This window comes from Asterias amurensis, chromosome 6 (genome assembly GCF_032118995.1).
Source record: "Asterias amurensis chromosome 6, ASM3211899v1".
Taxonomy (NCBI): Eukaryota; Metazoa; Echinodermata; class Asteroidea; order Forcipulatida; family Asteriidae; genus Asterias; species Asterias amurensis.
Window position 1 is genome coordinate 8,512,928 of NC_092653.1, and position 13,350 is coordinate 8,526,277.

The 13,350-nt window shown below is 38.3% G+C and overlaps 1 protein-coding gene across 1 annotated transcript; it reads right to left on the minus strand.

Moving 5' to 3' along the window:
* Positions 1-3,464: 3,464 nt before the first annotated feature.
* On the minus strand, positions 3,465-9,630 carry LOC139938456 (fibrinogen-like protein 1). The gene is made up of 5 exons (XM_071933998.1): positions 9,497-9,630; positions 6,547-6,699; positions 5,640-6,106; positions 4,964-5,243; positions 3,465-3,760 (listed from the first exon to the last, which is right to left on the minus strand). The coding sequence occupies exons 1-5, from the start codon at positions 9,540-9,542 to the stop codon at positions 3,465-3,467; spliced, it is 1,242 nt and encodes a 413-aa protein (XP_071790099.1). The 5' UTR covers positions 9,543-9,630.
* Positions 9,631-13,350: the final 3,720 nt, after the last annotated feature.

A 13,350-nucleotide genomic window follows, 5' to 3' on the forward strand; every position in this document is an offset into this window, starting at 1 on the left:
TCCATGTCAATATTTTAATTCTACTGGAAATATTTATGTAACATCAACAAGCTCAAATGAATATTTACTTTCCATAAATCAACTAGGCTGAGTGTGCATGTAACCATGGTGATCTCTCTACCCCCATTAATGAAGGGTGGTAGTACATAAAATCCAAGCTAGCTATAGAGCCAGTCTCACGCTCAGACCATCGTCCATGCACTGCAAACACCAATTGTGATTCAGTATCTATAGACGTGATTACTCACTTGAAAAGGAAAAGTAATTTAACGCCGGCATTATAATACGTGAAATTATATTTTATTGGGGAAAAAGATAATTGGCAAGGTTTTTTTTTTAAGGCACTGGACACATTTGGTCTTCTCACTTGGTGTATCCTAACATAATGCATAAAATAAAAAATCTGTGAACATTTGGACTCAATTGCAATTTGGTCAGCGAAGTTTTAAAAACACCCTTGTTGCATTATTATTAGTGTGCTTTCAGATGCCTAAAATGGCTTCAGGCCTGAAGTCTTTTAATATTTGAGTGAGAAACTTTTTTTCAAAAACTACCTTACTTTTAATTTTAAGAGGCTGTCACAATGTTTTATACTATCAACAGCTTCACATTGCTCGTTGCCAAATTCAGTTTTTATCCTTATATATATATTTTTAGTAAGTATCACCAAATGTGTCCAGTGCTTTTAAATGCTTTTGTTATTGGTGTAAATTTAAAATAATTACAAGTGACACGGCATACAGGAGTAATTTTGGCAAAAAGAAAAAAATACGAATGCAGGCTGGCTGCTCCGAGGACATACAAAAAACCTCCACCCACACTTGCGACTTTTCTCCGTCCACTATGTGTTTTCCTTCACACTGCTCTCAGTCCTTGCTTTTTACCCTCTTGGGAGGGGGGGGGGGGGGCGTTCAGGCCCCTGGTCAATTCTGCAAAACAACAATTCAATTATGGATTTCTTTTCAGCTTCTTTTTAACTCAATTTCGTTTTCGATGCAAAAAAAGTCAATAATTGTGTGATTCTCATTCAGTTTAGTTTCAGTCATGTACAGCGCCTGGTCATTTATTCCATTTGTAGACAAGCAAGACTGATAAACCTTAGACAATGAATTTTTGCAACCAGTTTCGTGAACTTGAATGGTTTAACTTTTACAAATCAAAGGATGTTTTGTAGTGAGCTATCAATTTAAATAACTGTTAAAGGATTGAATTACTCGATTGACTGATTGATTGCTGACAATAAAGTTTTATTTCGAGCATCGAAGAAAAACTCATTTATCCACGGCAAATAGTGATCCGGTCCGCTAGGCCTCATTGTCTCCTTGTTTTGGAGACGCACGGTCTGGACTAATCATGATGCGTGTTTTAAAGGTTCTATCAATTTGAAGGACCAATCACAACCGGCGTGTAGGTCGATAACGCTTCGGTAAGCATTGTTGCAGTTCACTCTCTGTCTCGGCAACGGATAGAGAGGGTCAAAATAATTTTTACCCCCACCCACCTCTCCCATAATAAAGACACATTTATATCAGCAATTGATAATATCACCCTCGACGATGATACATTAAAATCTGGATTAAGGTTGTTCTCTGCAAAATAGTTACAATGCTAACCAGTGATTAAATGATATGTGGGGAAAAGGTGGTTTGTAAAAACTGACTTAAATTATGATAAAATATAAATAATTAGCTTGAATTCATAGTTTCTTTCAGGTAGACTCCTATGAGAAATGCTTCGGCAGACGCTCGGAGCAGGTGATGTATCATGTATACATGTGTACTTGTAACAAGAGACAAGAATTAAGGTGTCAGCCAGTAAATCTCATGTGCATGCTTGTTTTTATTGCCAGGTCCCTTTGGCTTCACCGGTAATAGACACCGTGTGGTGGAGTCAGTGCTTTGGAGTAGACACTTCCAAACCCGTTTATTGGGATGCAATGTGTATTGTAAGTCCGCGGCGAACTTATTTGAATTGAATAATTCTTAGACTCCTGGTAGACATCAGGAAGTTCCTCAAGTATTATCACTGGAGGAAAAGAATTGTGTATAGTGGCATTTTGTCCACTTTTGTTTTAACCTTTTGAGTTGGCTGCCTCCTTTCATTGTTGAAATGTTTTCTGTTGAACGAAAGAGTAAAATTGAGAGAAATAAATTTTGACCCTGTCCGTGCTAGACAGCAAACAACAAATACCTTATGTCATGAGTCTTTCATTATTTGTCCGGGATAATACACCCCTTTATTTGCAAACGAGATTAAATTGTGAGCCTCGTGGCCTGGTGTTACTGAATGAATTCTTGTAGACATTCAGTGGGGAAACTGTTTTATAGAAGCTGTTTAACTTTTTGTTAACCTCCCCAAATTTTGAAATCTTGATTTTACACTAGGAGGGAACAACTACGGTCATTACAAGCAATTTGAAATAAATTAGTGCGATTTACTGGCCTCAACGTTCGACTACAAGCTAAGGTATAACATCTCCTGTTTATATTATATAATTTAATTTTTATCGTTGGCAGGGGTCTGGTTTTATAGTTGTGTATTAAACCTGACAGCCCCTGTCCAACTTGTAATCGTTGTGTGAATGTCTAAATAAATAACGATTTTGTTGTTTTTCGAGTGTTTTTTTTTTCATTTTGATGTATTTTTTAGAATGATTTTTGTTCATATTTTAAGTTCTTGTATATATTGATGGCTTGGTTTTTCTACACGGGATATGGAATATGGATATGGAACTCATATGTGCTGTATAACAGTCAAAGCATTCGAGATGGCGCGAAACGTGCAGAATCAAAGAGACAGAGAAAATTAACATGTCGGGAGTACATGGCTGGATTTCACAAAGAACTAAGATTCATCTTAACTGAGCTGTCAGTATAACCATTTTGAAATGTATTGTGTGAGGATACTGGTCTTTGACAATTACCCCAACGTGTCCAGTGCCTTTAAACGATAAATATTTTGTTACGTCGCATTTTCATTTCAGTGCGCGTTATTTGCTGGTAGATGAGGCTCCACACGATGCCGCGGCCGTACTCATCTTCGGCTGAGAAGATAACTAGAGTCCAATATTTGATTAAAATAACTATATTCGATTTATTTTCAATATTGTATGCTGGGGATTTTTCTGCTGGGTGAGACTGAGATAATGAAATTTCAAGACGGGGCAATGTGGAGTCCAAAATCATACTCTTATAAAGATTCATTGTAAATTATAAATTTAAGTATAATTTTAGTTAAAAAGTCCAACATCGATTTTATTCTTGTAGAGTCCAATATTCGATCAAAATAACTATTTGAGTTATTTTCTGAATCGTATCTTGTTTTTCTTTTGATGAGTGAGGATGATATAATGAGATTTTAAGGCGAGTCCAGAAACGTCTTTTTTATAAGATGTCTTTGATTTAATAGATTAAAATATAATTTGATTTTTAAATCTGGGTAATATTCCAAAAATTTGTCTCCTTTCAACCATCACGACGACGTATTTTCATTGCAGTGCGCGTTATTTGCTCGTAGGTGGCGCTCCACACGATGCCGCGGCCGTACTGATCGTCGAGGGGTATCTCAGAATACTCGCCGTTCAGGTTACTGTGCAGCCCGACACCCCAGCCTGTCTCTGTGCATCGATTGAACCACCAACCTCCCTTCAACTCATCGGCGCAGTTCAGATCGGGTTCGGCATCGTTGTCCTGATCGTGCGTCGTGAAGGGCTGTCCGTTGGATGGTGGTTCACCGCCAGGAGGAGGGGACAGACAATCGCCTGAAACAGATACAGATAAATGATATGAAAATAGATCGACAACTTGTTTACAAATTAACCATCATCGTTGTCATCATTGTGTTGTGGTCGTCGACGTCGTTGCCATCCTCTGTCGACCCGTGTGTATCTATCTGTTCTTGATCTTCCCTCTTGTGTTTATTTCAGGAGAGACTTATAGCTCTTGCAGTCTCGTCAATAGTTATATATTTGTTCTAGCCTTCTTGAGTTACAGTGTATTGACCATGAGTAATATTGTTATAATATTTCAAATTAAGTTCATAGTAAATGAACAAAACACCAACTCAAAACCTGTCATGCTACCATTTTGACTAAAAGGTTTTGGGGACTCTTTGTAGAACACAAGCACAACAATATTGTCCACATTAAAATTAAACAGTTTGAAGATAATGATGGTAAAAAGCTTCCCTTTAAATATTACTTGCTGAGGTGTTGTATAGTTTTTGACGTTTTTGTCACGAAAATAATTTTCACCTCAGTGAGATGAAAATTTGATAAAAATTATTTTAGCATGTAAAATGTATTTATAATTTACGGTATGTTTTAAATGCTAAAACTAAGACAAACTATTCTTCGCGATATTTTTTTACTAATTTCTCAAAATTTACAGCACCTCAGCAAGTAGGTCTACTATTTTAAGGGAAGCTTTCTACTATCATTTCTTCAAACTGTGTATGTCTAATATCAACTGACGACCTTTTGTTTTGTGTTACAAAAAGTACCCAGGCCCTTTAAATGACAGAGTTTAATATCCTTTTTTCAGCAAATTCATCTATGCTATAATTCAGGTCTCCTTTCCATGCCTAAAAAATATCACATTGCTCTTTCTGAAGATTGTAGGATGACTGTCTAATTATTGTGAAAAGTTATGACAATGCTCAAACACCTCCAGACACTAGGCCCAATGCTGATGGTTTTGCTTATCATAAATTCAACAGCAACCCCACACGCACATTAATATAGAAAGATGAACCGCTGCTCTGTTTCCACGCGAAATCTACGTTATGAGTAATACATTATTTATCTCTGGCCATTTCAAATCAATCCAATGAAATTTATTTTAATAGTACATGTAATTAATACATTTGTTACAGCAAAGTAATTACCCAAATGGTAATGAAGATATTATGTAACAGCTCACTGAACACATTCGAATTGTTACAAACTGTGTAATAGCTCACTTACTCAAAGGGTTATCGGGATCAGCATTAAGTTCACCAACATGAAGAGTGTAGTTCTCTCCATCGACACGAAAATCATCATACACCCCAGTCCGGTGGCTTCCATCATTCTTTGTTAGCCTCACCCTCATCTGCCATCCCTGCTCCCCAGCCACGGGTTCAGTGAGACGACGGAGGATCTCGTTCCCCAGCCAGAACGACCCTTCCTTGTCACCGAAACCATCCCTATACTCGGCCCAGCTGCGGATGAAACTCACCGCCCCATCCACGCGTCTCTGGAAAACCTATGAAATAAAAAAATCAACATAACAACTTTTAATTTGATAAAAGGAGGGGCGGAACAGGAGGGCTGAAAGAGAGGGGCGGTGAGGGATGTGGCTGTAAAGTGTAGTCTCATGGTATATAATACGCCTAAAACACAACATTTTGCTCATAAAAATATAGCATTATCAAGCACTTGCGAATATTAAACCTAGATGCCATGTAATTCACAGTGTTGTTATTATTCCTGTGCAATTAGAGTTTGTTAATTTTGTTGTTAATTTTTGAACAATGTCTCACTGAAGGTTCTTTAAAGTGTCAGCATCACCATACGAGGATATTAATTATGGACTGTTATACATTTCGAGTTTCAGTTTATATTAAATAGAACTAAGAAATCTTCTCAATATACAACTTACTATCCATCCCTTTTCAATGGTCGTATTCATGTCACAGAAGACCTCCAGGCCGTCAGGATACTGTGATGGGGTGATATTGTACACACCACTCTTGTTGTGACCAGCGTCGAATAAGTCCTGGCAGTCAACGTACCCGGGCTTGGTTGTAGTAGAAGGCTCAGTGGGTGTAGTTGGCTGGACAGTGGTCGTAGTTGGCGGATCTGTGGTCGTAGTTGGCAGGTCGGTGGTCGTAGTTGGCGGGTCGGTGGTCGTAGTTGGCGGGTCCGTGGTCGTAGTTGGCGTTTTGCTGACCGTCGAGGTTGGTGGTTCGGTAGTCTTAGCTGAAGGGTTGTTTGTCGTGGTTGACGGTTCACTCACCGTACTAAGGTCAGTGGTCGAAGCTGGTGGGTTAGTGGTCGATGTCTTTGGGTAAGTGGCTGTAGTTTCGGAGCCGGTGGTCCGGCCAGAGGTAGATCTCTGCGTCGTGCCTGTTTTTGAAAGAAAAAGACAAAATGTTTTTTTTTTCAAACATAAGAGTATATGCTTATGAACAATAAAACTATTTTTTTAGTTATTGTTTGTCACGATTTATATGTTACAAAAATACAGATTTTCTCTTCAAATATCGCGCCTCGATTGATGTCACGAACAGCGCCCTCTTGTAAATAAAATGAGAACCAATTTTTTAAGAACAAGTTAGTTAACTGTTTATTCATATTCCACTCATCGAAACACATATCTTTATTTTAGTGACAAAAGCTTTTTTTAAAGAAATACCATTTCCAGGTGACTTTAATACCACCGCCACCAACAGTTTAGTTGGAGGGAAATCCTCCCTAAATGTCAACAGACGAAAGGCTATTCACTTCTCACCAGATCCCCTGAATTACTGCCAGACATTTTGACATTCGAAGCATAAGATACTAACCTTTCGGTGTAGTCTTAAGGCCAGGACATCTTCTCTTGATCTCTTTAAGGAATGACTTCACCCAGGCGTATGTAGAGCCTTCGTCGCTATCAAGGTGATGTAACGGGCATCGATAACACAGACCCATGCCCTCATCTGATGTAGCCGAATGTGCTTTAAAAAAACAAAACAAAAAAAATGAACAAAAACCACTCCAAACTGTGCTCCGTAAGCCTCACTCCTTAGTCTAGGTTAAGGGATGTATCTGCGTTGTGCTGAAAACGACAACGTTTACTGCACCCCCTGCGCCTTGGCAAGATGAATTCTTAGATAAGTTATTATAGTCTGGGTCATAATGTTGAAAGAATATTCGGCTGAAATGAAATGAACAAAACAAGATGGTATCAATGTATGTTTCATCTTACTCTTATCCAGTTATTCTTTTGAATTATTTTACAAAGGAGGTTTTTGGTGGGAGAAGGGATCACAAAAAGAGATTTGGACACGGATGTCAAAGTGGCTTACGGGCGTCCGCTATATTCTAAAGCCATATTGAAAGAATTTTCAGCTGATATGAAAATTTCTACAAAACAAGATAGTATCAATGTATGATTCATTTGACTCTTATGAAAGTAAGATTATCTGGCGGCTGCCACTTAATTTCTGGCGGCTGCCAAATAATTATCTGCCGGCGGCCACTTATTACCCGGTGGCCGCCAGATAAATGGTACAACAAATTATTATCGCACTCATGAAAAAGGTTTTCACTTGTTATCTCCTGGCACCATCCGGCTTCCGTACTATCCGGCTACCGTAAGGCAATGGTTAAAAACAAACCTTATGTAAAGAACGTGTATTCTAGATAATTATGTAGCGGCCGCCAGATAAATGGTAAAAAAAAAATATTATCGCACTCATGAAAAACTATTTCACTTCTTATCTCCTGGCACTATCCGGCGACCGTAGACAACCCACGTCCATGTTTATAAAATGTAGCCAGAGCCACACGAGTGTTTAGCCATTTCTAAGCTACCCCCCCCCCCACCCCCCCCCCCCCCCCCCCCCGGTGGTCGTCATCAAGTATATTAGCCAACACGGTCGATTTAGTGAGGAGAACTAAAAGCTAAACTGGGGGCAAAAAACGAAAACAAAAGTTGAAATTGGAGAGAAGGAAGGGAAGGCGAAAACTACTTCATTAAGAACAACACATGATGTAAAAGGAATGTTAAATACATGGAAACACCTCTTGCAAAGGACAACTTGTTTGCTAGTAAAGGAGCTTTAATTTCCAGTTTACAAAAGCCACAACTCATCTTTAATTTGAATGTGTAAAACCAAATGACTAATACCCAGTCATCTGATTACGTACTTATTTTAATACGTCGAATTGATTTCCTAATAAGTAGGCCTAACTTCAGTTTATAAAGAATACTTGCAGTTCGCTGAGGCGTTAAGGGTGTGACACGCGGAGCTGACCTGCAATGGCAGCGCTTGACACAAATCATTCCTGCACAAGAAGCGACAGCGGCAAGACGTGTTTTGAGTCTTTCGTTCTTTCTGTTATTTGGGTTTGACAACAATTTTGAGTTGATTTACGTTACATGTTCCGTCAATGAATCCATTGACAAATAGATCCATGCCACAGCCCGACGAAACCCGCTATAGCATCGCATTCCATTGAAGTTCCAGTAAGTTGCAAATTAATCTGCACGTTTTCCCGGCCAATTTCAACAAAAATTCCATTCATTTCAACTCCTGGCTCATTCAATTTCGTTTGGAAACGAAATAAATGTTCCATGTTCCGATGTAAACACAGTGTGATCTGAGTGTGTTTTCTGTGTGGACCAACTATATTCAAATCACACATCATTCACACAGTTTTCATAGTCTGGGAGTGGTCACAATGTGAAATGGTCACCGTGTGAACACAGTGTGATCTCAGTGTGTTTCTGTGTGGACTAACTAGGTTCAAATCACACACCATTCACACAGTTTTCATAGTCTGGGAGTGGTCACAATGTGAAATGGTCACCGTGTGAACACAGTGTGATCTCAGTGTGTTTCTGTGTGGACCAACTATATTCAAATCACACACCATTCACACAGTTTTCATAGTCTGGGAGTGGTCACAATGTGAAAAGGTCACCGTGTGAACACAGTGTGATATCAGTGTGTTTTCTGTGTGGACCAACCATGTTCAAATCACACATCATTCATAAAGTTTGCATAGTCTGGGAGTGGTCACAATGTGAAAAAGTCACCTTGAAACACAGTGTGATCTCAGTGTGTTTTCAGTGTGGACCAATTATATTCAAATCACACATCATTCACACAGTTTCCATAGTAAGGGAGTGGTCACGCTCTGGTTAGGGGCAGGTCAAGCTTCAAGATAATGGATAATAATACTACATCTTGATCAGTATCGATATGACGTTGAGTTACCTATAGAAATACTTTTGTAGGTTTTCCAGCCATGTAAAACAAAATTGATTTTAAACCCGTGGTTTATCTAATTTCGTTTGTTGAATAATCAGCATTCAGCGTTTAAAAGGAGTTATATTCAATTTCACCATTTTAGCATTCACTGGTCAAGTTTGATTGTTCATCTTTATTGGGCAGCAAGATTCATTCTTATTTGTGAAAGACAACAGCAAGTGTATAAATAGGTAGAAGAAATTTAACTTGAAATGTTCAAAGCTGGTCTTGATTGAATATTATGCATGAAATAGTATGACTAAAACGAATCTGCACGAGAACAACGAAAATCACGACGTTTGCGCGAAAACGAAATTTGAAGGCGTTACAAAATTGAAATGATTTTGGCTGAAAATTGCCGGGAAAACCTATAGTAAACGCGTGTTGTCATCACCCAAATCGTATCGTACATCTGTAAATAGTATTACCATTGTGACAAAAATGACGTCATCGACAGTTTAATTTGGGTATAAAGAAATATAAACCAAGAGCTTACCATAAACAACTGCCAGAAGTGTCGCCACGGCCATATAAAGTGACATCTCGGTCGCCTCTTTTGTCAGTGTCGTTGAACGTTACTTATTCAGAGTCACCACACAGGGTGTCGAGCTACCGATCGGAGGCGGCAATGTTGTGGGGGAAAACGCGAAACATCCAGGCATTAAAAAGGAACCACACACTGCAGCCTTTTCAGGGGGCTGTTAAATGACTGCATGACTAAAGTATTAATTAGTCATTGTGCGTTAACACACCAATCTACCCTTTTACGTTGATGACAGAGTGATTAGTGAATGACAATAACTTAAATTTGTTTCATTGTTTCATTGTTGATAACCAACGGCGTATAGCCGCCACTTACAGGTATCATTAAAAAACATATAAAACTATGTGTAAATAAATTAAAGACAAGTGGAAACTACAGTTAAAATAATTGATAAAAACATTATTCTGATTATATAAAAACAGTACACCAGTACCAACACCAAACAGACTGTGTCACACCAACAAGCACACAAACACACTTAACGACCATTAAAACAAATACGGACGGACGGACGGACAGACACACAGACACACAGACACACAGACACACAGACACACAGACACACAGACAGACACCCACACACACACGCACAAACAAACACACAAACAAACAAACACCAAAACCCCAGCAAACAAACATCCCAACAAACAAACAAACACCTCAACATACTGACAAATTAAAATTAAATTTAAAAACAAATTCTGACCAAAATTTTAAAAAGGAGACAAAATCCATCAGTTAAAAACACTAAATTATAAAAGAATCAGCAACAAAAAATAGCAAATTTAATTAGCTGTCTTCGAAACAGTTCAATGTTTTAGCCCCATCGCATGATTTATGAAGCCAGTTATATGAAGATGAACCTCTGGAAACAAACCCTTTTTTTGTAACATCAACTCGGCTCATGGGAACATGCATGATGTGTTTGGAAGCTGATCTAGTACGACATTCTGGAACATAAAAACTGAAAGGATTAGCACTGGTTAAATTATATTTGCTGTAGATATGTTTGTAGAGGAACAAGCAATCGTTAACCTTTCTCCTCTGGGCAAGAGATGGTAAGCTAAATAAATTAAACATTTCTAAATATTAAGTAGGATTTGAAATTTTGCATGGTGGAAATATGATATAGAAAGGTTTGCGGTAACACCATGTAATGACTATCTCTAATGAGTTGGGGTGGTTCTGAAAAGAACCAGTTATTTCTAAATAAGTGACATCACCTTCACTGTTGTTGCTGTACATAAAAATAACCAAGTATAACGCCTTTGTAGTCTTTCTAGTCGGTCAGATTGTGATTGGGAAATTGAGTTAAAAACAACAGTACAATACTCCAGTCGAGGTCTAATAAGAGAACAAAACAAGGTTCGAAGTACAATTGCATTTTTATACAGCATCTGAAATTTCGCTGCACCATGAGTAACATGCATGGCTGACAACATTAAGTCTGCTATCTATATAAATACCAAGATCCTTCTGTGTGGAAACAAGGTTTAAAATCAATCAGAAATCATGTTATTAAACAAACAGGGCTTCTTTTATTAGTGTCACACGCTTTACAGACAAAATGTTCAACGAAGTAAAAGTCGCCTTTGAGCCCATAAACACCGGGGGCGTACGACCTGCCCCCTGCTCCTTGCAGACATTAATGTGGGTGCAAGGACACAGCCGTGTGTCAACTTAGTCTTAAAATAGCACAGGGCGGACTAGTGACATTTGAAACACTAATTATATCATTATGCAGCTCTTATGAAATACTGATGACATTTTAAGTAGCATGATGTATTATGCTAATAATGTATTGAAGTTGTATGCCTAGATTGTTGAGTGATTATAGAGCCACTCCATTCAAGGGACATAAAAGAAACGTTATTCATATGCAAAGCAAAGGAATCACACAATACACAGTTCAGTCAAACAAAAATGTTTATGAAATAAGAAATTTAAAAAAAGTTTAACAATCCCAACGCCCACTTTTAGGCTGTGAGGCAATTCAGTCTCTTTGCTCATATATTTTGATATTAGTAGAGGTTAATGTAAAATTCGTAAATTTCTATTTTTTTGTGCAATTCAAGCCTCAAGTATACTTCCTCAAGTTTGTTGCTTATGCAAACTTTTGAGTGTTTGTTTAAAAAAGACCCTCAACTCAATACAGTATTTGTGGCCTACTAGCAGTGACTGAATATTTCCCACAAAGGGCAGCATCCATCTTGGATTTGTGAAGATAAACCAGGCATGCTGTAGTATGGAATTTAAAAACTAGAGTCTGAGACTGAAACAGATCTTCAGGCCAACAACACTGAAACTAATTAAACAAAACGCCGTCCTATAGGTTACACATAATAATAATAATAATAATAATGGATGTATGAATCGCAGGGCACATGTTTCGTCCATTCAATAACCCTTTAATATCAAAAAGAGTTTGTGAAATCAGACAATCTTAAAAGACTAGTCTTATCTCGAGTTCGGACTAAACTTTAGTTTTTATTAACTCGAGCAACAAATTATAGATGCATACATTATGAAGGAAAAGAACAAAGATCCTTCAAAATTTGTGCTCTAGAATTGTAGCCTTTTGGATTTTGGGCAATACTTTAATTTTCAAATACAATTGTTATGGTTGGCATGCTCAAAGAAATTAAACAGTTTGGTCCAGGGGCCTTTTGGCTCTTAGTTTTTTTGCGTTTTGGGGATGACAAATCGAGCCACATATATACTGAAAACAGAGAATTAGACAGTTCTGCATAGCGACACATCCACCTGGAAGATCTCCAAAACTAAATAATTAGTTTTTTCTTTGACGTCAGTTTCCCCGATGACATGATATAGGTTCCACTGGTGTAGGCTGTAACCATGGTTATCAAAGACCTTTATCATGATGCAGTTATCATGAATTTCACCAATTTATATCAATGGTATCAAACTGAGGCTGGAGGAAGAACAAAATAGTCTGGTTCCTATTTGCAAAATGATGATTAGCATTCACTATTCGACACGAGGAACATGACCAAGATGGAGGCAGCATGTTAAAGGTCTATAGAGGCAGCTTTTGAATGTGAAATGTCTGTTTAATAGGCCTATCATTTGTTTTTGGGGGAAAGGACGGGCAAGGGTTTACAAAACATATAATTTCATACTAAAGTGTTAAGTTGTCCGTAAGACCAAGATCACCAAGCATTGTAATGATATGATAGTGAATTTTGTCACAACGGCATCGCGATCAGTGTGCAAATTAAAATCAGAACTGTATTTTGGTGGTCTTTTTGACCCAATTCACATGACGTCATCATTCTGTAGCGCTCATTTTCATGACACCCGAGTAAGACTGAGATAGTCGCTTATGAAGTTGGTGCATTGGGGTGATAGCGCCTTTTGAAGAAGGTGATTTGGGCGATATTTGCAGCCGGTCCATGCCCAGAAAATCGCCAGAAAGTAAAATTGTTGTTGTTGCTATAGATGCACCATTAACATAGGCCAAGTAGAAATTGCGAGTGATGCGACATCTGTGAACTCAGGATTATGTCATTGGGCGGGGAGGGGGGGGGGGGCTAATGTAACGGGTGGATCCGGGGCCTTCTTGGTTTAGCTTTTAGCATTTTGGGGTGAAAAACCGAGCCATCGTAACCCTATAAAACCAACAAAAGAAACACAATTTTAAAGCACTTCTGATCCATACCAATATTTTAATTTCGCTGGAAATATTTCGGTAACATCAACGAGCTCAACTGAATATTTACTCCCCTTAACTCACCTAGGCTGAGTATGCATGTAACCATGGTGATCTCTCTACCCCCATTGAAGGG